General features: G+C 39.4%; 1 protein-coding gene and 1 long non-coding RNA gene across 5 annotated transcripts in view; one reads left to right on the top strand and one right to left on the bottom strand.

The window, feature by feature from the left end:
- The window catches only part of LOC139358181 (uncharacterized), a 41,652-nt gene extending 19,130 nt beyond the window's left edge, over positions 1-22,522 (bottom strand). Inside the window, exons 1-6 of one of the 3 annotated variants that reach the window (XR_011612747.1) lie at positions 22,409-22,522; positions 21,519-21,711; positions 20,988-21,037; positions 19,915-20,016; positions 15,221-15,340; positions 14,946-15,085 (exon numbers count right to left, since the gene is read on the bottom strand). This is a non-coding gene — a long non-coding RNA (uncharacterized lncRNA). Of the gene's footprint in view, positions 1-14,945; positions 15,341-19,914; positions 20,017-20,987; positions 21,038-21,518; positions 21,712-22,408 lie in introns of those variants that run through there. The other 2 variants (XR_011612746.1, XR_011612745.1) reach the window with 2 other exon arrangements.
- The window catches only part of LOC105480993 (glutamate ionotropic receptor NMDA type subunit 3A), a 171,571-nt gene that overhangs the window by 118,163 nt on the left and 29,527 nt on the right, over positions 1-23,881 (top strand). Inside the window, exons 5-7 of one of the 2 annotated variants that reach the window (XM_024792631.2) lie at positions 748-863; positions 9,984-10,135; positions 20,933-22,410. In XM_024792631.2, the coding sequence (XP_024648399.2) occupies positions 748-863; positions 9,984-10,135; positions 20,933-20,947 (283 nt within the window). In that variant the 3' untranslated portion in view covers positions 20,948-22,410. Of the gene's footprint in view, positions 1-747; positions 864-9,983; positions 10,136-20,932; positions 22,411-23,881 lie in introns of those variants that run through there. The other variant, XM_011740233.3, reaches the window with a different exon arrangement.

The raw sequence follows: 23,881 nt of genomic DNA, 5'->3' as shown, positions 1-23,881 counted from the left end.
ATGGTAACAATATCCAGGGATGGGCTCAGGACATAGTCACAATAAAAGCAAATTGGACTAAGAATTTTTTTGAAACTTTTCCTGATAGAAAATCCTTTCTTAAATGGATGTATGTCTTTCACCTTTCCAAAAAGAATTGGAAGTGGCTGAAAACAAAGAAATCGTTGCATGTATTTTAGACAGTTATTTCCTTTTAAAACTTCTCCTTCCTTGCCCTCTTTGTAGGTGGAAGCTCAGCCTGTGCTCAGACTCACCTTTCATTTGAACCTGGTCCCAATACTTACTAGCTGTGTAACCTGGTTTAAGTTACTTCAACCCTCTGAGCCTCAATTTCCTCATCTGTTATATCACAGTCATTCTGAGTGATAAAATGTATAGAGACCAATGAATGCAATGCCTAACAACAAGAAGTCACTCTAATAGTGTAATAAGAGTAAACCTTCTCTACGCACTTCCTATTCAATTCAGAGTGGCTCTGGCTTTACTGAGGGATTTAGAAGTAATGAAAGGAGCTGGTAGATAAACCCATTGGAAAGATGTCACGCTCTCTTATAAGAGTGTCTGTTTCCCCTGGTCTGTAGTCTAGAGGTCAGTGAGAAGCCAAGACCGCTAAGTCAGCACCTAGGTAGCTTGTGCGGCCCTTAGTGTCCAGGTTTCTGTCCCCTAAACAAAAGCCGGCTGTCAGCCTTCATGCTTCCTTCCCATTAATGAATCATGTTCACTTTTCTCCTCTGGTCTTAAATATAGGAATGATCCAGAGAAACTAGACGCCTTCATCATGGACAAAGCCCTTCTGGATTATGAAGTGTCAATAGATGCTGACTGCAAACTTCTCACTGTGGGGAAGCCATTTGCCATAGAAGGTATTAATCAGTCACTCTTGATTCACCTTTATTCAGGACGTGCTCAGTTTGCCAACCTAGCAAGTCACAAATGCCAAAGTCAGAAGCAAAGAGCTATTCATCTTCCCTTGTTTTCATTTTCAACTCATAAGCACTTAGCTATGAAGTTGCTGAAGTTAGGAATTTATTTTTCACCTATTCAACAAATATTTATTTACCCAATTGTTAGGGGGAAAAAATTATTGTTACCCAAATGATGTTGCTTCAGATATCTGGGAGTGGTGGCATAGTGTAATAAATGGGGAATTAATTTAATTTAATCTGTATTGTGTGTATGTGTGTGTGTGTGTGTAGTGGCAGGGTGTTGCTATGTGCTATGTTGCCCAAGCTTGTCTCCAACTCCTGGCCTCAAGTGATCCTTCCACGTCTGCCTCCCAAAATTCAGGGAAATCTGTATTTTCTAACAGCCAAATACTGTAGCAAATCTGATGGAAAAACTAAAATGATTACCTTTTACAGTGGGCAGGGCCCCAATATTGATCTAATCCAGTCTACTTATTTGATAAACAAGAAAACCCAGGAACATTACATAACATTTTCACAATTGTACAATTAGATGATAATACTGGGACTGAAATCTAAAGCTCATGGATCTTAAATCAGTATTCTTCCACTAGTTGGAAAATAAGTAGGAAAAAAAAACTCATTCTATAGTTTAATACCCTTTAGGGTCCCAAACAAAACCTTGGGATCCTTGTTTGGGATCTCAGGTCTTTTTCTCCACTGGCAGCAAATTTTTCCTTCTAATGTGATCACCCAATCAATCAAACTTCAGAACCAAAGAAAGACTGCTTTGTCAGTAGCTCCTTTCATTCTGAATGATGGTTGATATATGGACCTGATAGTTTGAACCAACAAATTTCACTTTTCCCAATTTCCAGCTTCCCTTCCCTGACAGTACATGCTGGCTCTCAAGACAGCCCATGCTGGCTCTCAAGACAGCTATGCTTACTTTTCAGAAAACCTTTGGCTTAAAACAATCCCATGGGGGTGCCCAACTGCTATTTCCAGAAATCTGTACTTTCCTGTATGTTAACTAGGATATCAAGACTATTCTGATTTCAATTTCCCAACCACAGTTGGTCTCTGTCTCCTCTAAATGTATCAGCAGATTTTTTACCTCTGTCTTTGTTTTCATGATAAATGAGAATGTTACAGCTGATGCTATTTCTCCACATCTTCTCCTAGCAGAAATCAGTCCCCTCTCCAGGCAAAGTGACCCCCACCTGAAGCAGGGATAGGACTCAGAAAGAGAGGCAATTAGCAATAGTGGTCTTTCATTAAGACTACCATCTAAGATAGCAAAGGGAGAAAAATAAAAAGCTAGAAAAATAAACAACATTCAGTATATAATCCCATTTTTATGTAACAATGAAAAATTTCTCTTTTTTTATGGCATCTGGGGATGTTACATTTTATTTCCATCCTAGTTGCACTGGGTAACTGAGGTCCCTTCTGCCATTAGGAGCTACTAAGAATGAATCATGTGTAGAGGACATAAGAATGAGGGGCTCCATCTTCCACCTTTATCTTCAGGGGACAACTCTATCTTGTCAAAAGACAGTGGTAAGATGGCTTGTTTGCCTCTGCTGGACCCTAGTGCCAGATGTCACACAATTAACTCCCCACTGGTTTCCTGTTTACATTTCCATCTGTGTTCCTGAGACTTAGTGTCTTGCAGTTCCCATCATCTCTAGGCATCACATTGTTTTCAAAGGAGATGGGCACAAAATGGCACATGGAAAAGCCCTCCCTTCAAGAGAGCAGAAATACTGCAGGTTTTAATTGAGAGAATATTGTTATAATTGTGAGGTTATTCTCAAAATGGATGGGGTACACCTCAGAAAATTTAATTCAATTCTGCTTCTGCCAATAAGTTTATAGCCCAAAAACATAACTCAGTAAAATACAAAAGGAAGATACGTATAAATTACACAAAACAATGTGGTAGAAATACTAGTCAAAGCTTTGATTGCTACTTTTCTTAAACATATGAATTTCACAATTTTTTTATTTTGAGACTAAGTCTCACTCTATCGTCCATGCTGGAGTGCAGTGGCGCGATCTCAGCTCACTGCAACCTCCACCTCCCAGGTTCAAGCAATTCTCATGCCTCAGCCTCCCAGGTACCTGGGATTACAGGTGCCCGCCACCACACCTGGCTAATTTTTGTATTTTTAGTAGAGACAGGGTTTCACCATGTTGGCCAGGCTGGTCTCAAACTCCTGGCCTCAAGTGATCCACCCACCTCGGCCTCCCAAAGTACTGGGATTACAGGCGTGAGCCACCTACAGTCTAAATAATAAAGCTCACATTTTAATAAATTCAAGAAACTTAAATGTTATTAGAGGATAGCATATATTTTTAACAATTTAATTGAGAGAAATAATTTCATGAATTTTTAAGAAAATATTTCTCTCAATTAAATTGTTAAAAATATATGCTATCCTTTGACAACATTTAAGTTTCTTGAACTTATTAAAATGTGAACTTTATTATTAAGTTAGACTGTATAGGCATAAAAAAATCATCAAAGTAGTTTATGAGCAATACTTGGTCATTTAGGTTATAGGAATGTTTTATATGCCTACCCATATCCTTTCACAGCGTCTAGTACAATGCTAGGCATATAACATTAATGTAATAAATGAGGTATTACCTATTAAATAATGAATTAGGTTTGAAATAAGTACCTAATTCACTCACTTAGGTAGTTAATAGCTTGTACTTATACTTTCCCAAATGTTTAAATGTTCTTAGGAGAGAAAACAGAGTGCAATGATTCCTTCATGCTGAATGTACCGTCACTGTATATAGTAGTAACACACTCAGTACTCTATGTGTGACACTCAGTGTAACTACTGCTGTGGTCTGAATGTTTGTGCCTCCCCAAAATTCATATGTTGAAACCTAATCCCCAAGGTGATGACATTAGGTTATGAAGTTTCCACCCTAATAAAATGGAATTAGTGTCCCTATGAAATAGGCTCAATGAAGCTCATTCACCCTTTTCAGCATGTGAGGACCTAGCTACACAGCACCATCTATGAATCAGAAAGCAGGACCTCACCAGACACCAAATCTACCAGTGCCCTGATCTTGGACTTCCCAGCCTCCAGAACTATAAGAAACAAATTTCTTTTGTTTTTAAGTCACCCAGGCTATGATATTTTGTTATAGAAGCCTGAACAGACTAAGATAACTATTAACTATCCCTCCCAACTTCAGCATTCTGCATTTATCTTGACTTAAAAGGGAAAATAAGGCAAATAAGAAACAGTGGCTCCACACTGAGTTTGCAACCCTTTCACGAGTCCTCATTGGTACAGAGTATATAGCAAAGCAAACCAAAACTGTTAAGGATTCAAAAGCATGTGGAAAGCCTTTGGTTGAATTAAATACCATAAACCAGGGGCACAAATACATATTGTGTACAGGGAAGAAAATAAAACTGTTGAGATAAATGAATACATGTCTCCAATTTGTGCATTGCAGTTAGCTGACAATAAAGCTCAAATAAGGAGAAAGAGTAATGTAACTGCAAAATAATGATGTGTGACCTTTCTGCCAAATACCTTTGCCTGCTTTTGAGTTTGTTCTTTTACTTGCTTTCCAATAATTATTTAATACAGTGCTTGGAACACTGGCTCTGGAGTCTGAGTGCTTGGGTTAGGATAAAATTGCTGTTATTAACTGGCAAGTTATCTAACCTACTCCTCAAGTTCCTCACCTGCATAATGGGGAGATGAATAGGAAATTTATGATAGAATTGTTGTGAGGATTAAGTAATGCATATGAAGCATGTACTGTAGGAACTTGTTTGGCCCATAAGAAGTGCTCAACAAATTATCATTATATAGTATATTGATTAATACATTGAGACCAATTAACTATAAAATTCTTCCAAGATAGTCTTCATAAGTCTCAACTTCTCCCACACATTTCTCTCCCCACTTTGATGTGCTGAGGCTAAGGGAAACCCATTTTATAGTCCCTTTATAGTTGGGACCATTACGATATGTTCTCAACCATTGTCCCAGAGTAGCTAAATATGGCATTCCAAGGACAGACTGCAAAATTAAAAAAATCTTTCTCCCTGAAGTCTTTTTAACCCTATCTGAGATGCTATTTTCAAAACATCTCTTTTCCAACCACATTTCGGAAGATTCTTTCAGTTTACGAATTTCTAACTATACATTTGCTAGCCAAAATATATTTCCATCACTCGTAGCTGAATAAAGCTGATTTATCCATGGTGAAGAGATCAGGATTCTATTCTGAAAATTGTCTTCTTGGGCTATTAAGCTGTATCCAATTTCCAGGATGCCTGATGCCTTCATCTTTAGGGTTGAAGGATTCCATTTTGCTTCATCCATCAACCAGCAAAATAGTCAACCCTGTCTTTATTGCAAAGCCACGTTTCTAATAATAATGAAAGCAACCCAGGCTGCTAAGTTGAGTCAGCAATTTAAAATGAGAATTCTTTGACCAACGAACACAAGCAAATCTGAAAAGCAACTGATAAATGGGGACAGAAATAAAACCCTCAAGGTTTTATTATTTTATGTTTTTGAACAAAATGGATTTTTATCTCTTTTAACAAATAACTCTTCTTATCATCACATAATTTATTTTCTTATTTTTCCCATCATTCCACATGCATAGTTTGTTTTCATTAGCTAAAAATGATTATTATTGCTAGAAATCATTAAAATATCAGTATTCAATACATGTGTTAAAACAGAAATTTTAAAGGGATAGTAATCTGTTTTTAGCAACTGATTGCAAATTAACCCAGACATGATCGAGTGGAGTGATTTAATATTTATTATTTCTTATGTAACAATTTTTATAAATGTCTGTGAAACTTCAAGATAGCTTTATCATTAGGGAATCTTAACACTTTTGTTGTAGTGTCAAAATTCTATTCTTAGAATATGTAGATTTATCATAAGTGTGAAGGTAAGAATTTAAAACTTTCTTATCATATACTTTTGTCTTACCTACCAAAAATATCGTGATCAAGAACGACTTCAAGATGCCATCTCTCATCCTCTCCTCTAGAACCAATCTCTTATTCCTCTGAATTTTCACAGAGCTTTACCTGTCCTCATTGTGTCCTAGGCATTATATTTTACCTTTTTTTGAATTTATGCCTCACTCATCTTTTTTTACCAAGAAAAGTCAAGTAACTTTCTACCAATTTGTGTAGTTTTTTTTTTCAATGTATACCTCATTTCACTCGTGCCACCATAAGCTCCTTATGGAAAGACTCTGTGTCTGCTTTAACTTGATAACCTCCATAGCATATGAAAGAGTGCCTGACACAGAATAAGCACTTAACACATGTTTATGGAATTAATCAATAGATGAATAGGTGAGCAATAAATACTTATCAAATGCAAAACAATTCTGCCATGATTACACTAATGTGGGTTGGAATGATTAGCTTTAAGAGGGTTTTAGGAGAAACAATTAGTGAGTGTCCTTGCTAGTGAATTTTCTCATATATATAATCATATACAAGTTAAAGCTGTTCTCACACTGTTTCTACAAAACTTATTGAAAAGTTTATAAGTAAAATCTGCCTGTGAATAATGTATATTTATGTTTACTAGAAACAAACCAACAGTTTTGAATATTGTGTTTTTTAAATGAATTACCTGGTTTAAGGCATTACATCAATGTGCATATAGTGTTGAGGCCTGCATTAAAGGGAAAGAGATAAGTATTTCCTTGACATGGTCACATGTTGTAATGGACATGGTGGGAAGAGCGTTGGTTTTAGAATCAAACAGACCTATTTTAAAATGCTGGCTTTGCCGACTACCAGCTATGTGACCTTGGCAGTTTATTTATTCAATCTTTTTTTTTTTTTTTTTTGAGATGGAGTCTTGCTCTGTCACCCAGGCTGGAGTGCAGTGGCGCAATCTCTGCTCACTGCAAGCTCTGCCTCCCAGATTCACGCCATTCTCCTGCCTCAGCCTCCCGAGTAGCTGGAACTACAGCTGCCTGCTACCACGCCCAGCTAATTTTTTGTATTTTTAGTAGAGACGGGGTTTCACCATGTTAGCCAGGATGGTCTCGATCTCCTGACCTCGTGATCTGCCCACCTCGGCCTCCCAAAGTGCTAGGATTACAGGCATGAGCCACCATGCCCGGCCTATTTATTCAATCTTAAGTCTCCAAGTAATACACATTCTACACATTCTGGTGTGGGTTCATGTAGGGATACATGTGGAATAATGCTTGGTGCACAGTGGAGCCCAGTATGTCCTAGTACTTATTATTAGAATCCAAGGATGATTTAACCGAGCTGTGTGCCACAATCTGTTGTTGTTGTTGCTGTTGTGGTGGTTGTCACTGTTGATGTTGTTGAAAACTATTGACCCAGGGAGGAAAAACACATTGATATTCGGCAAACCTGGCTAATTATACTAACCATCAACCCACTCCTACCAGACAGTAGCAAGTCCTCCTACACTTTGTTCTTATATGGCCCAGTTTTCCCTTATGGCACCTATCTCAATTGTAATGAAATAATAATTATGCTATGTCTTGTTTAATATCTGTCTCTCCTGTAGAGTGTACATTCCATCACAGCAGAGACCACATCCACCTTGGTCACCGCTAAGTCCTGACCACTTAACATGGTGCCTATTTACTCAGGGAAGATTTGTTGCCTGAATGAATGAGTGAATGAATAAACGAATGTGTGAGTGAGTCAGTGAATCAGTGAATATTATGATATGCTTGTGCCTAGTATTGTGCCTGATGTGCAAATAAGTCCTGAATAATGTTTGTGCAGTTGAATTGGAAACAACATTCATTATGTTTCTAAAGAAAACTGATTACTTCCTTCTAATAAATTACCCATTATATTTTTAAATGTTATTTAATAATAACATCAGCAGAATCAAAAGCTACCCATCCAAACTCTTTTGTTTTCAGTCCTGCCTTTCAAACCAAAATGACTAGGCATAAAACAGGCACTCAAAATAGCTCTTTGAATGGAAAATTCTAATCATGCTTTTGACATTGTCATCATTTTCTTGACTCCCTATTGTTAAGGAACAAATAATATTATTATCAGAAAAAAAAATACAGTCCATTAAAACTCAGTTTTTTATGCATTATTTCATCTCTTTTATTGGTTATACACACATCTCAAGCCTTTTTTTAAAGAAAAAGATTGTGTATCTGAATTAATAAAGAAACAAAAATCAGTGCTCTTGAAATTGAATTGTAAGATAGAATAATTATAGGAGATATTTGTTTCTATTAAGTATCTTTGGATGCTTGACAGTCTTTTAGTCTTTATCCACAAAAAAGGAACTAACTATATTTTTAATCTCTCTTCCTCAATCATGTTGAAGGCAAAAAAAAGTGTTTGGGTTTTTTTTACTATTCTGTCCAATAGCTAAAACAAAATGTAGCTAATTAGCTTCTTTGACATGGCTCATCAAAGAGGTTAACAGTATAGTAACATTTTGGAAACCAAGTAAAGCCACACAGTGTGAGGATACAGAGTCTAAGCTGACTAATAAAACTCTGACAACAAATTAACTCCATCTTTATGTTTGTCCCTCATTCCTTCCCCTGCCTCCCTTGCCCTGCATTACCACCACCCTTTGACTTATCACATCCTTGGTTTTGTTTAAAAAATAATAATAAGTATTATGACAAGCTGGGCACATGGCTCACACCTGTAATCCCATCACTTTGAGAGACTGAGGTGAGTGGACTGGTTGAGCCCAGGAATTCAAGACCAGCCTGGACAATACAGTGAGACCCTATCTCAACAAAAAAATACAAAAATTAGCCAGGGTGGTGGTGTGTGCCAGTGGTTCCAGATACTTGGGGGGCTGAGCCAGGAGGATCACTTGAGCCCAGGAGGTCAAGCCTGCAGTGAGCCATGATGGCACCACTGTACTCCAGCCTAAGCAACAGAGCAAGACCCTGTCTCAAAAAAAAAAAAAAAAAAAAAGTATTATCACATACATATGCATATATAGGTATTACTAAAACTATATTGTTTGGTTTTGAATGTTTTAGTATTTACACAATGAATTCATGCTGCAAGTAATCTTCTGGAACTGACCTTTTTCACTCAATGGCATATTACTAAGGGTCATCCATATTGTTGCCTCTAGTTCTAGTTCATACAGTTTTTATTATGTAATATTCCATCTGTGCAAATAGTCCACAGTTTCATTACCCATTCTCTTGTCAAAGAACATTTGGGTTGTTTCCAGTTTTTGCTATTACAAACAGTTCCTCTAAGAACAGTTTTGTACGTATCTTCTGGTATGCTTGTGGTAGAGATCTTTGGGAATGGACTCAGGAGCAGAACTGCTGTTCTTAAAATATGTAAATGTTCAACCATACAAAGTAATACCAAACTGCTTTCCAAAATGGTTGTGGAAATTTTCAGTTTGTATTACAGCAAGCAATATATAAATAATCTTATTAATCTTCATCTTCTCTAACACTTAGTATTATCTCTTATGTATTTATTTATTTATCTATGGACAGTTTAAGATGGTTTTTATAAGTTCCTGTTAATGTTTTAGTTCTCATACTGTATTGTTTATTTACATGGTCTTATTATATTATTCAAAAATTAAAAATAAATTTTAAAAAGTAAGAGAGGGTCATGCATTAACACTGATAAGAGAATGTCACCAACCACAGACTCAAATTAATCCAATTTTGTGTATTTAACGTTCAGAGGAGGGGTTCTGGAAGAAGTAGATAGGGAATCCAAGCCCTGATAAAGACCCCAAAGATTACCTCTAAGGAATGTCTTAAAGGGAAAGGCAGAAGATCTTAAAATGTTTCACTAACACACTGTGCCCAGCCCATTCCTCTCCTTTTCCAACTCAATTCATCTACTCAGAGATGCAGCTGATTCAAGGGTAATCATTACTAGGAATGTCCTTGAGTGCTTTGAAAGAAAGTTGATGAAAACTCATCACGCCCTTTTTTAGGTCTGACGGCAGTATCACACAAGTGTGTACTGTGGTGGCAATCTCTCAGGAAGGGTGTAAAAAATTCATCTGAGATTGTATTTTCTCCTAGGATACGGCATTGGCCTCCCACCCAACTCTCCATTGACCTCCAACATATCCGAGCTAATCAGTCAATACAAGTCACATGGGTTTATGGATGTGCTCCATGACAAGTGGTACAAGGTGGTTCCCTGTGGCAAGAGAAGTTTTGCTGTCACGGAGGTATGGAAAGATGGTTGAAAATGGTGACACGTTGTATAGCTGTACCTCAGAGAACATAAGGAAATGCTATTACTTGTGCTTCATCATCTAGGTTATTGCATTTACTAGACTCTTACGTAATATTTGGATTACTTTTCACTTTGCCCAAAAAGCGTACATTCCTAAAGGAATTTACAGGGAAGCATGTTTGTCTTAGATTTAAATGCGATGCTATTTTGATGAGTAAATATCTAAATTTCTACTTTTCCCCATGACCTATATCCACAAGTACAGAAGAAATGCTGTTCTGAATTACAGCAATAGTATCTGAGACTGACATGAACACTGTTTGATTTAATCGTTAATTGATGGACATGATGTGTACTTCAAAATATCCTCCAAAATCTAATCAAAACATTGCTAAATTACCAATGGTTACCACCTAAAGATAAAGCCTTCGTGGATGTAGATTATAGAGCCATAGATTTTTAAAACTGAAAACAATCAATTCTCTTCTTTTATAGTTAGGAAAAGAGTACCCAGAGATACTCAGTGGTTTCCCCAAGGCACACAAATAATCAGAATCTGTTTCTTTCTATTGCAGTACTCTGACTTTACAATGTAATTAGAAAGAAACCTATAAAATAAGGCAGAAATTGGATGATTAAAATTGGAGACTGGAAGGTATAACCAGAGCCACAGGCTCAGATATTTAAAAGAGGAGCCAAATATACCTGAACAAGGTCAGCCTGACAATTAAAAACAAAACAAAACAAAAAACACCTAAAGCGAATAATAATGGCTTCAAGTAGTCTCTTTGCCAAGAACTCTCGAATTTGTATTTCAACACAGACCCTTATTGTGAGCTCCAGACCATATATCCACCTTCCTATTTGACATCTCCACTTGAATATCCTCCAGGCATCTCAAATTTAACTTGTCAAAAGCTGAACCCTTGATCGTCCCTCCTAAATCTATTTTTCCCCCTGTGCCTCACATCTTGGTAATGGCACCTCTGGCCATCTAGTTACTCATTCTGGAAACTGGCAGGGATCCTTAATGCCTCCCACATCTCATCTTCCGCATTCATCAACAAGCCATGTCTTTTCCTTCTATAAAATATGCCTCAAATATGCCCATTTATTGTCATCTCCACTGTTGTCACTCGAGTCCAAGCCATCATTCTTCACCTGGACCACTATAAAAGTCTCCTAACTGGCTCTCTGCTTTCACTCCTGCCTCCTCAAATTTTTCCATGTGGCAGATCATTCTTCGCTCAGAAGCCTGCAGTGGCCTCCCATGTTAATGGGACAAAAATCTGAAATGTTGGCATGGCCCACAATGCCCTGTGGGACCTGGCCCTGCCCACCTCCCAGCCTCATCCCACGCCACTTTCCTCCTGGCTTCCCTGCCCAGGCTGTTGCCTCCTCTTCCTCAAATACTCTATCCTCTGACACTCGCTCAGCTAAATCCTTTACATTATTAACTCCTAGCTGAAATCTCCCTTCTTCAGTCTCTGATAATCCCAGACCAATATGAAGCATATCTCCCTTTATAATCTCATATATCTCACATTATTTCATAGCACTTGTCGTAATTTATAAATTATACTATTTCTAAACAAATACTTAACTGAGTTTTTGTTTTAGTGTATCTCTTCATTAAACTGTAAGAGCTTGGTGAGTGGCAAAGATTTTGTTTGCAATTGTATTGTCAGTGTCTCATATATAGTAGCACCCAGTGATTGTGGAATAAAGAATCAGAGAAATTGGACAGCGTACCTGAGAAAATGTTAGGGAGCAGAAAGTAAAAGCATACATTGGGAGTGAAATTTGTAGTGTACTATTTGGGGGGACAAATAGTGTCCCCCCAAAATTAGTGTCTACCTAGAACTTCAGAATGTGACCTTATTTGGAAATAAGGTCTTTGAAAAGGTAGTTAATGAAGTTAAAATGAGGCCATACTGTATTCAAGTGGGTCCTAAACTCAATTATGGATATCCTTATAAGGAAACCCTGTGGAGAGACACACAGGGAAAAAGTCCATGTGACAACAAAGGTAGACACTGGAATGTGCAGCTACAAGCCAAGGAAATGCTAAAAATTGCCAGCAACCCTCAGAAGCTAGGAAAGAAGTATAAAACATGTCCCTCAGAGCTTCCAGAGGCAACTAACCCTGCTGACACCTTGATTTCAGACTTTTGGCCTCCTAAACTGTGAGGGAATAAATTTCTGGGGTTTTTTGTGCGGTTTTTTGTTGTTTTTGTTTTGTTTTGTTTTTTGAGACGGAGTCTTGCTCTGTCACCCAGGCTGGAGTGCAGTGACGCCATCTCAGCTCACTGCCAGCTCCACCTCCCAGGTTCATGCCATTCTTCTGCCTCATCCTCCCGAGTAGCTGGGACTACAGGCAACCACCACCACGCCCAGCTAATTTTTTGTATTTTCAGTAGAGATGGGGTTTCACCATGTTAGCCAGGATGGTCTTGATCTCCTGACCTCATGATCCGCCCACCTCGGCCTCCTAAAGTGCTGAGATTACAAGCATGAGCCACCACACCTGGCAAAATCTCAGTTGTTTTAAGTCACCAAGTTTGTGGTAATTTGTTATATCAGCCCTAGGGAACTAATACAGATAGATGATAGACATCTAGATGATAAGGATAAAAATGTAGATAGATAGATCATTGATTGGTTGGTTGATTGATAGATAGATAGATAGATAGATAGATAGATAGATAGATAGATAGATGGATGCAAGCTGGTCAATGCCCTTGGTAATTAAGTTTACTTCTGATTATCCTGGAAGCCATGACAAAAAGGAATATAAGATGGGTTGGACATTTTTTTAATTGGAAAAAGAAGAAGTTAACCTATCTTTAGTGCTGGATTCTAAAATAATTCTTTTTGAAAAATTACATTGAATAACAGAGTTAGCAGTGATTGCAAGAAACAAAGACATTTCTCCTCTGGATAACTTTTGTATTGATCAAACGTTTGAAGGAAGCAAGAGGAAAATGGGGACTTAGGGAGATAGCACATTCTGTTTCCTACCATGTGATAGAAACTATATAAGGAACATTAACTTGGTTCTCTCTACAACCCTGTAAAGTAGACATTTTTATCTTTATTTGGAGAGATTTCCCTGGCTTGTCCTAAAAGAAATGAACTTGGGCCTATACCAGTCAATTGAGTTAAGTCAACCAAGGAAGGAAACAAACCAGTTGCCTAACCTGTGCCAAGTAACAATTACTTGGTATTTTCTATCATTTGTTGTGACCATAGCTGACTCAAGTCAACATCTTCAAGTGATTCAGAATTGACAGCAAGACAAGGCTGGGTGCAGTGGCTCATGCCTGTAATTCCAGCACTTTGGGAGGCCAAGGCAGGCAGCTCATTTGAGCCCAGGAATTCAAGACCAGACGGGGCAATGCAGTGAGACTCTATCTTTACAAAACAGATTTTTAATTTAAAAAATTTGAGAGCAAAGTATTAAGAGAAAAGGAGCCTCCCAATCCTGTCCCCAAAGCCAGCATTCCTGAATGATTTTAACCTCCCTGATCACATGCAAGCCTCTAGGCTATTGTCATTTCAGAGGATCATCTGACCAAGCCTTCAGCTGGAGGGACCATATGATTCCCAGGTAGAGGAAGACCTAAGGACACACAGCTCTGCAGACTCAGAACCTAACTCTACCTGGACACACAGAAGGGAACACACTATCGGAGACTTACCAACACAATTATTAACATAAACCTATGTCAAATTTATTCCAAAGGAAAAGTAACTAACCTAAAACAAGATACATTTGAAGCCATACATTTCTGGATTTGAATCCCATCTCTACCAATTAACAGCTGAATTACTTAACTACTCTCAAGTCTGAGTCTCCTCATCTATGAATGGGTATGATAAAACCTGCCATCCCATTTTGTTCTAAGAATAAGAGGTCATTTATGGAAGCTCAGAATGGTGAATAGTAAATAATAGAAGTACTAATTCTTCCTCTCCCTATGCTTCAGGTGTCTATGGCTCTTTTTAAAGTGAAGAAATATTCCCAGAAACCCTCCATTAGATTTCCTCATATTTCATTGGCCAAAATTATATCTTCTGCCTATGTGTAAGCCTATCATTGGTAAGGGAATGGGTTCCCCATGATGGATTAGGCCAGTCATGACTCATCCCCTAGCACTGGCGATTGCACAGCCTCCCTTGAAACACAGGGTCACATTGAGAAGTGTGAAGGCCTAAACAAAAGCAGGATTCCCTTAGGAAGGAGGAGACGGAAGCATAGATGTTGAATAAGCATCCAACCACTTCTACTCTCACTCTGTAGACTTTGAAAGCTGCTTCTTCTCTCATCCCACCTACCACCAGCCATCTGCACAATGAGGTGTTTTGATTTAATCATCTGCAAAGCAAGTCCTCCCAGCTTTGATACAGTGATTCTGGCTTCCCTTAATATTGTCCTAAAATATGAATATTCAGTATTCTATACAGTATAGTATAATGGTTAGAAACATGGGCTTTGAAGGCAATTCTAGATTTGAATCCCAGGCCTACCAACTGTGATACCAGGACATGTTATTTAAGCATTCTGAGACTCAGCTTCTACAAACTGGGGAGATAGTCGTATATACTTTATAGGATTGTGGCAAAAATGAAATTCAATAGTGCTCTTCAAATATTGGGCATATTCCTGAATATGATAACCACAAAGTTACCCATGTTCTTAAGGATTATGAGGTTTCACCTCATATATGTTACAGGGCTATATGGATTTATCAGCAATTTCAAACAAAATCAAATTAAGTGTAGACCAAAAAAAAAAAAAGATGTTTTGAAAAACAAGTATCAGTGAAAGCCATAAACTGTTGAGATGATGCATCTAAAGTACAGCAAAATGTTTTCCATTGCAGTTTTTCACAGGCCAGATTCAGGGGAATGGCAGATGGGAAATTCTAGATGTAGTCAGCTGGAAGCATTGAATAAGAGGCTAATATCAGGATCAACTTGTGCTTGTCAAGGCAATGTTGGGCCCACATTCCAGGTCAGCTAAATTTGAAAGAGAGCTAGGAATGAGAAGAATGGAGGGAAGTTGTGTCCTTACCTTCAGGGACAGAAATAACAGAGTTCTGGTAACATCAGTTTGTGTAGAGATAGGAGGGCCACACACACACAGAGCTCTTCTTCCTCAGGGATGCTGGTCTGCTGTATGGCGTATCCTGGTCTATGGAATAGGAAACTTTTTTGTAATAATGCTTACCTGGGTACATTTAAACAGCAATGCGTATTCTTGTGTGACATTTTTGTTTTGAACAACCTAAGACAGAATTTCAGGATTTTCCTCACAGAACCTAAAGATAGAACATAATTAAATGAAACCAGTCTTCAGTTCATTGACTGAGTTTGGTCTCCTCTGCACAAAGACCCTCTGCCTGCTGGATTTCCCATTGCTCAATACACTAAGTCTCCAACTGCGATTTTTTTCTTAACTTTCTCCCAGAAAAGGTCAGAAGAAGAAAGCATACTTATTAATGTTTCGCTTGTCATCCCTTTTGCCTCAAATGTCATACCCTGCCGGGCTCTGTTAGTGTGGAGAACCAGGATTAACTTTGAAATCAGACAAGCTATCCTTGAAGCCTACTTCAACCACCAACTTACTTTTGGCGAGTGCCTTAATCCAACTCAGCTTTAGCTTCTTCATCTCATCAGTGACTGTTGCGTGGAGTAAATAAAATGATGGTCTCATACACACGGCCCTCCTCCTTCCCCCTGCCCAGGGGGAGGAGTGCAGGGCACAGTGCAGAAGAACCAGGTATATACTCTGGCTGGTTCCCCTCCCAACAGGTGCCCCTGACCCCTGAGGATTCCATTCTTCGGTTTACTTTTTACCTTACATACCATTTTGCCAGTTACAGTTCCTGCGTAAGTCTGTTGCTATAGAGCAATTAAACACCGTCTTTCACTCTGAAAAAAAATTCTAGTTTACATAACAAATTATATGGTGACCTAGTAATAAAATTACTATGTGCCTTTTTCCCCCATTTCTGGCAGTTGCACATTAATACTTGGCCCAATGTGAGAAGCTTGACCTATTCACCTTCCATCTCTTTGCAGCCCCAGAGCTATCTAGCCGCAGTTTCTCTGGAAGATAAACTCACTTTTTTTTCCTGAATTTCAGGGCTTTATCTGCTCCCCAGAGTCACTTAGGAAATTGCAGGTCCAATTCTGCCGACCAGACTCTGGCAATTTTCAAAGAGGAATTTTAAATTGACCTCAGGTGTTTCCCCATAGTCCTCCCTGCACACCTGTGCCTCTGCCCACAGTGGACTCATTGTCAATCAATGCCATTAGGGAAAACATATGGTAGGGTGTAAATTTCCTTCATTTTCCTTTGACTCAGCAAAAAAAAAAAAAAAAATTAACTTTTTTCAACTCCCCAAGTGAATTTAAGAGCTCCAGGGCAAGAGTTTTATGACATCGGTTATTCGCAAACCAGGAAAGCAAGGCAGCAGACCACAGTTTAGCAACCTCTAAAATTCTTCAAGGGATTACTAACATATCCAGATGATAACTTCTTTTTGCAAGCCTCCTTTAAATAATAGTTTGAATAACGCACTTTTTACCAAGTGGGACTGGTCAGGAAGAAAGAGGAAACAGTGATCTTTGTGGGGAACAGATAGAACACTCCAATGATCAAAGGAGAATTTTAAAGAAACTGTTTGCAAAAGTATGACTTAAGGAAACCAGTGAAGATACTACAGTCTCCCAGGGCAGGTGAAGTGAGGGAGCCATGACCACATCTAGATTCAAAGGGAAGAATTAAGAGAGCCATTTCTAGAACCCAGGGAGAAATGGCAGAGGGCTTTCTAAGAGCCGTGGCCATTTGACCAGGGGTACAGCCATCCCACAGTGACCTGCTGGAAGACACCCAGAGAATAAATACCAGAGTTTGGTCTCCTCCCACCCTTGCATCTTCTACCTCAGGTCAAGGGAGCCTGTCAATATGGTGCGGAGAGGTCCGCTTCCCAGGGCACAAAGCAGGATGAAGAAAGGTGGAAAGTAGATGTGGAAGGGCAGAAGAATATCCAGCACTGTCCCTCGTGGCAGATGAATGTGGGATGGGGTCAGCCACAGAAAAGTGGCCGCAACCCAACCATCTGAGAGTGTGCAGCCTCTGCACCTCCAGACAGGGGTCCAGCCTGCAGGGAGAGAGACCATGCCTTGCACTTGTTGGGAAGGAGAGAAAAGTACAATCAAGTCCACTTAAATGACCTTGGTCTTGAGAGTCAGACCACCCTGGCTCTCCTGTCACTATGAGGAGGCAGCTCTATGTCCTTGAGAAAATTGCTTAACCTTTCTGAGCCTCAGTTTAATGCATATCTTGCTTGACTGCTACAAGATTTTCTTGCTGAATCCAGGGATCTCCTCTGCTGTTATTGAGTACTGTGGGAAACAAATACATACTAAGCAAGAAACCAAACACTAGAGTGAAAGCTCTAACCTGGGAACCCAGAGGCCTTGATTACATGGGATAGGGAAAAGGAGAAGCATATTGTGAAACTGTTCAAAAGGAAATCATTAAACTCTCCAGTGATTTTAGTATAATGGGAAGCGCACAGCAGGAAACAGTGCCCCATATCTGAACTTTCCCCATCTTTTACCTCACCCTATTCCTGACACCACCAGCCTCCAACTGACCTTCAGTCCATTCTTGACCCTTCCTATTCTCCCCCAGCCTTTACCTTCACCCACCAAAAGATGGATCCATAGGGCATGGATGGAGTGAAGATGTCTATTAACCTCGTTATGAGGTAGTTTTAAAAATGGAAGTTCAAATGGTTTGTTTTTAAGGAGCATGGTGTAGGAGCAAAAGTAAAAATAACCATGGTATCAAAACATCCACATCAAAATGTCATGAACACAAATTGCTTAGCCTCCCTGACTTCCCTACACTGCAAAACTGAGATATTTTATGTTTCTGGCTTGGTATAAAGAATAGAGATAACATACATCAAAGTGCCTGACACATAGTAGGTGCTGAATGGATGGTGTTAATCATATTTGTCCTGACACTGCTATGAACCTGTTCCATGACCTTTGACAAATCACTTCACTTCTCTAAACTTGTTTCTTTGCCTTAAAATAAAGGACCATGTACCATGGCCAGCAAATAGATGCTGTGATTCTCAGCTAAGGTTTTTTAAGAGGATTCCTGGCCTAACTAATAGAAGATATGGATCCTGGGGCACAGAGGAGGACAGTGGACGACCGGCCTCCAGCCTGGGCTCCCTATCCCCGACCAGGGACCCAGACTTGATTCCCAAGGACCACCAAAATGCATATATGATATATTAATATGTGTTTACCTATTAATATTTATTGAGAAAATGGAGTTCTCTCATAGCAGATCCATTCTTCCCTCTGTTAACTTCTTGGAAGGGGAAAGGGAAGGGTTAGTCAGCTATACATTGAAAGCCAAAGGGAATCCCACAAGTCAAATTGAGAAGCTTCAATACCAGTCAGTTTTTTCTGTCCAGTTTATCTTTAATTCATATTAAAAACTCAAAGGGAATGGTTAGGGCAGTGGGGGAGGGCAGAGTTTTAATGCAGTCTTTTCTGCTCTTGACAGCTAGCCCACATCTCAACACCCTCCTGCCCCTTTCTCATTCCTACCCCTTCTCTTTTCCATTTAAAATGTCACTGTCTGCCATTCAACCTGATGAAAGTTATGGGGAGGCAAGGAGAGTTAATGAGTGTAGATTGCTTTAAATTGAAAACTCGTGTATATCAAGAGCCACCTTGACAGCTGAGTGCTTTCCTTAGAATAGCCTAAGTAATTTAAGCCAAGCATAAGGTCAGATGGAACCTATCCAGGTAGTGTGTTCTGAAAACCTGAAGAAGCACAAAGTTGTACGTGTATTCTTTTATGATGTGGAGTAAAACTGGGCCTGAAGAAAGGGAAGCCAGTCTCGGAAAGACCTCATTTTCATCTGTCTGGCTACAAGAACAATTTCCAAATCCATTCGTTCTTTCTTTCGCTTCTTTTCTTCCTTTCCTTTTTGTTTCCTGTCTTTCCTTTCCTTCCTTTCCTTCATTCCTTCCCTTCCTTCCCTTTCTTTCTCTTTCTCCCCACTTCCCTTCCTTCCTTTTCTTTCTTTCTCTTCCTTTCTCCTATCCATCCATTAGCAAACATGTGTTTAATTCCCATGTAGCGTGTCCCATGCTGGGTGCAGCCAATGCAGAGATGAATACAGAGCTCAAAGGCAGGGAGCTCATAGGAGCTCAAGAGAGACTTGTGGAAAAAAAACCCAATTCCACACCGCCACAGGGGCAGCAATAGATGAAGATACAAGGTAAGCAGTGGCACAAACAAGGCCATAATTCACACATGGAAGAGCTAGAGGAAACAGAGCAGGCTTCCTGGAGGAGGTAACCCCTGTAGCGGGAGAACCCTCCAGACAAAACCAGAGTAAAACACTGAGGCATGAAATTATAAGCAATGCAATTTGGCCTTGCCCTTCAAAGATACTGCACCCAATCATACTGGATTGACAGAATTGTATGCCCTCTTAATAGTGCCCCTTCCCCAGGAATTCTAAAATTACAGGTGGCTGCTTTCTTTGGCCCACTTGTTATGCAGTCACAGGTGGACCCACAAGTAAATTATGGGCCTTTACTTTTCCTGCGCTCGGCCTTGTAGCTTCCCTATTACCTCCTCAAAGGCAGGGACATCTTTTCCAGTCTTATATGGAAGGCAGTCTAGAATACAGAAGAATTTCAGCTCTGGAAGCAACATACCAGGATTTGACTCCCAGCTCCATCACTGTGTGTCTATGCAAGCTGTGCAACTTCCAAAACTTCAGATCTTCCTCCAAACCTGGGAATAATAATAGGGCCTGCCTGAAAGTGTGAAATACATTTAATGAGATAGTTTATGGAAAACATCTGGCTTGACAAATGTGCCCTCCTCCTTCCCTGATTACAGAATCATGCACGCAGAAAAAATATATATATTTGGTGAATAATAAGCATAGACAAGAAATTACAGTTGGTGCACCCACCCTCCTAGGCCCATCTTGGCCCCATCTCGAAAAAAGCAGAAGCATCTTATCATTACAAGCATCTTCTAACTCCAAGATAAACACTCTTTTATTTATTGCTTACGTGTGTTACAGAATCAAATAATTTTTTATTGCAAAATGAGAAATGCATGATTCTGGAATTTTCTACTTTTCAAAGTGCTGGTTTAACTAACTTTTGTAGCGTTGTGTTCTTTCTTTCCTCCAGCTCAGTGTCTAAGTATGAGTGGGAAAATATGAAGATGCTTTATACAAACCATTAGGCGGCACTTAAAACAGATCTTTACAGAAACAGTGGTAACTTGGTCTTCGCATGTAGTCAATGGTATTTCAAAATTAGGCTCCCAGACCTACAATTCTCTAATCTTGTTTTCCCCTCCCTCCGTATCATCACAACATTAGGGCTGCTTCTCTGTTGCTCTCTGGCTACTGTAAATGACAGAAGTTTGGATTTTGAGAGAAGGAAAACTAATTTCAGCAAATGTCTCCTTCACCCTTGCTAATGACCAAGTAAACAGATCTCTTGGAATGAGTCCCCTTTTTTATATACCAGAGATTCTTGGGCATAAATTATACCCAAGACCACATACTGTTAAGAGATCTTGCTTTTCCCTGGTTAAATTCAGCGAACTCATGAATATTGATGAAATGCTATTTACTATGCAACTAAAAGGTATGAACAGTGCTCAAACTGATTAGGACTATTGTGAGAGACAGTCTTCCTTCCATTTTTTTAGACTTCCATGCACTAAAGTCTGTGGGGGATCACAGGAAATGGGACTCTTCCCTCACCTCTACTCCCTGTGCAGAGAGGAGTTGTTTCTGGGCTCTGAGGATTCCGGCTGGAAGAAAGCAGAGAAAGCATGGAAATGTGTGAAGATTGCCATCTAGTGGCTCCTGATGCAAGTTATTACAAAATACTGGAAAAACCATCTTTTTTCTTTCTCACATAAGGCAACAACCAAGTCTAAAAATGTGAGAAATTGCCCTGACACTTCCTCCAGCGTAACTGAGGACAATTCCTCCCCATGCGGCTGTGGGAGTTGGTAGAATTTCAGGACGTGTTGGATGAGAAGGCAACATCATGGGAGAGTCCTGGAGCCTTTATAGAGATGCCCCTCTTCTTATGCAATATAGGTGGCTTCCTGCAACATGAAAGCTTAGGGCTTGCTGGCCAGGGAAGCCAATGCATACCCATGTGGGGCCTCTTCTGAGCTCCTTCCCTCTGTCCTTCTATACAATAAGACTTCAGCCTAGTGTTATGGGTTGAACTGTGTCCCCTAAAAAAAGATATTGAGGTTCTGAGGTCCTAATTCTCAATACCTTAGAATGTGTTCTGGTTTGGAAATAGGGTCATTGCAGACAGGATTGGTTGAGCTGAGATTCAGTCATATTGCAGCAAGAGTGAAGCCCGACTCCAGTATGACTGGTATCCTTATAAGAAGCCATCTACGAAGACAGAGACACTCAGGGAGAGCACCATGTGATGACGAAGGCAGAGACTGGATTTATGCATCTGCAAGTCAGGAAGGCCAAAGATGACCACAAACCACCAGGAGCTAGGAAGAGGCAAGGAAGGGTTGCTCTATAGGTTTCAAAGGGAGCATGACCCTGCCAACTCCTTGATTTCAGACTTCTAGCCTCCAGAACTAGGGGACAATGAATTTCTGTTGTTTAAGCCACCCCATTTGTGCTGCTTCATTACAACAGCTCTTGCAAAATAATTAATACCCTCCACATTTTACTTCTAGTGCCTCTTTCATCCCAGCTCAGGCTCTTCTAGACAAGAATTTGTAGTTGTCATTGTTTCCTAGCTGCTCTCCCAAATACTGGTCTCTTGTCCCGTTCAATCTACCCACAATGCCAGATTAATCTCTGCAAAATATAATTCTGATTAAGTTGTTCTTTTGGTAAAACTTCTGCTTTCCCTACTGGATAGAAACTGAATGTCTTAGCCAAACATTCAAAACCCTGCTTCATCTGGTTCTGTCTAGCTCATCTTCTGCTACTTTGCTCAAGTACTTCAGCCATTGTAAGCAACTTGCTAATATCTACAACTGCACTCTTTCCCACTTCTGTGATTATGGTACTTGTTCCCTTTGTCTCTCTCAGGATCAAATACTTCATGAAAAAAGAAAAAAAGTCTTCCTGTATTGTTCCCAGAAAGAAGTAATTTCTCAATTCTCTGAGTTCTTGTAGTTCTTTTCCCTTACCTCTCTGCTGACATGTTTTGTTGTCCATCTTGTGTTATTAATTATAACTCTTTAATGCCTCAATTCACTCAGTGATCAGCAAGTTTTCTGAGCAAAGACCATCTCTGAATGTCCCAATGCTTTACATGTTAAAACATGATTGAATAAACGATGCCCTATGAAGAATAATTGAGTAAATGTTGTCTTTTCTTCAGTGTATGGGGAACGGTCAAACCATCTTATCACTTCATCCAATACCATGCTCTCCCTTGGCCTCCCTACTCCAGTCACACTGGCATTCTTTCAGTTCCTCCTACATGTTTTGTTCCTCTTACACATGGAGTTTCTTCTACTTGGAACACTCATTCCTTCCCCGAACATCTAGTTAACTTCTGTTTCTTGAGACTGTAGATCAATCATCATTTCCCCAATAAAAGTTTCCTGTTGTCGAAACTCTCCTAGCACCATGTACTTCTCATCTGTAATACTCAAGGCAGGTGCTCCTTTACATCTATGGACATGATAATTTGGTTAATGTCCATATTCCCACCAAAACTGTAAGCTCCAGGAGAACAGGGACAACAGGAAAAGCATCCACTTTAGGTCAGTATTATATTCTTCTCACAGAGTAGATCCTCAATAATTATTTGCTGAGAAAACGAATAAATAGCTGAGTATATCTCTGTGTATGTATGCATACAGTCTATTTGAGTTTTTAGGCAAGCCTAAAGTAGGCAATAATTATAATCTCTACCATTCCTGTGCCTACTATGTGATAGGCATTGAGCCTACTTCTTCTTATAATCTATCTCATTTAATCCTGAAAGTGATACTCTGAGTTAGTAATCATCATCCTTGTTTTACAGATGAGTGAAAAGATTCAGATAAGTTAACTCTGCCCAAGGTCACAAAAGTTGTTAAATAGCAAAACTTTGATTTAAAACCATACATGCCAAAAACTCATTAAGCACCATCTCAGTATTACAAAAGAAAACCAAACAGATGACAAACCTGATGCTCAGGAACAGTTTAAACTCAGGCTATGTGGTTCTACAGTCTACACTGTGGCGAACGTCAGTACACTTAGATATTAAATATGGTGACTGGCAATGCTACAGAAAGGTGAGAGCTTCCAACCAAATGTCAAGGATATAGGTTCTAGAACAGCTGTGTGATCTGGTCTCCTGACTGGCTTGAAAAAATGAAACCTTATGTGAACCTCAAGTCTCATTTCCATTTCCGTTAGTTTGATTTTCCAATGTCAGTTATTTTTACATGTGACCTACTCATCTTTCTTTATCTGAAAACTTTTGAGGGGAAAAAAAATGACTTACTGAAATAGAAGAGCCATCAAGCCTCCTGGTTTCTCCCAAAACAGTTAGTCAACCCTTTTAATTTACTTGCTTCAGTGAATGCCCTACAGTCCACATCAATCCACAGTGATGAACAGAAAAGTAACAAATAGTGTTTTCTATAGAAATTACTAAGAATAAT

The sequence above is a fragment of the Macaca nemestrina genome, chromosome 14 (genome assembly GCF_043159975.1).
Source record: "Macaca nemestrina isolate mMacNem1 chromosome 14, mMacNem.hap1, whole genome shotgun sequence".
In the NCBI taxonomy this organism is placed as follows: Eukaryota; Metazoa; Chordata; class Mammalia; order Primates; family Cercopithecidae; genus Macaca; species Macaca nemestrina.
This window is presented reverse-complemented; position numbering and strand designations above follow the sequence as displayed.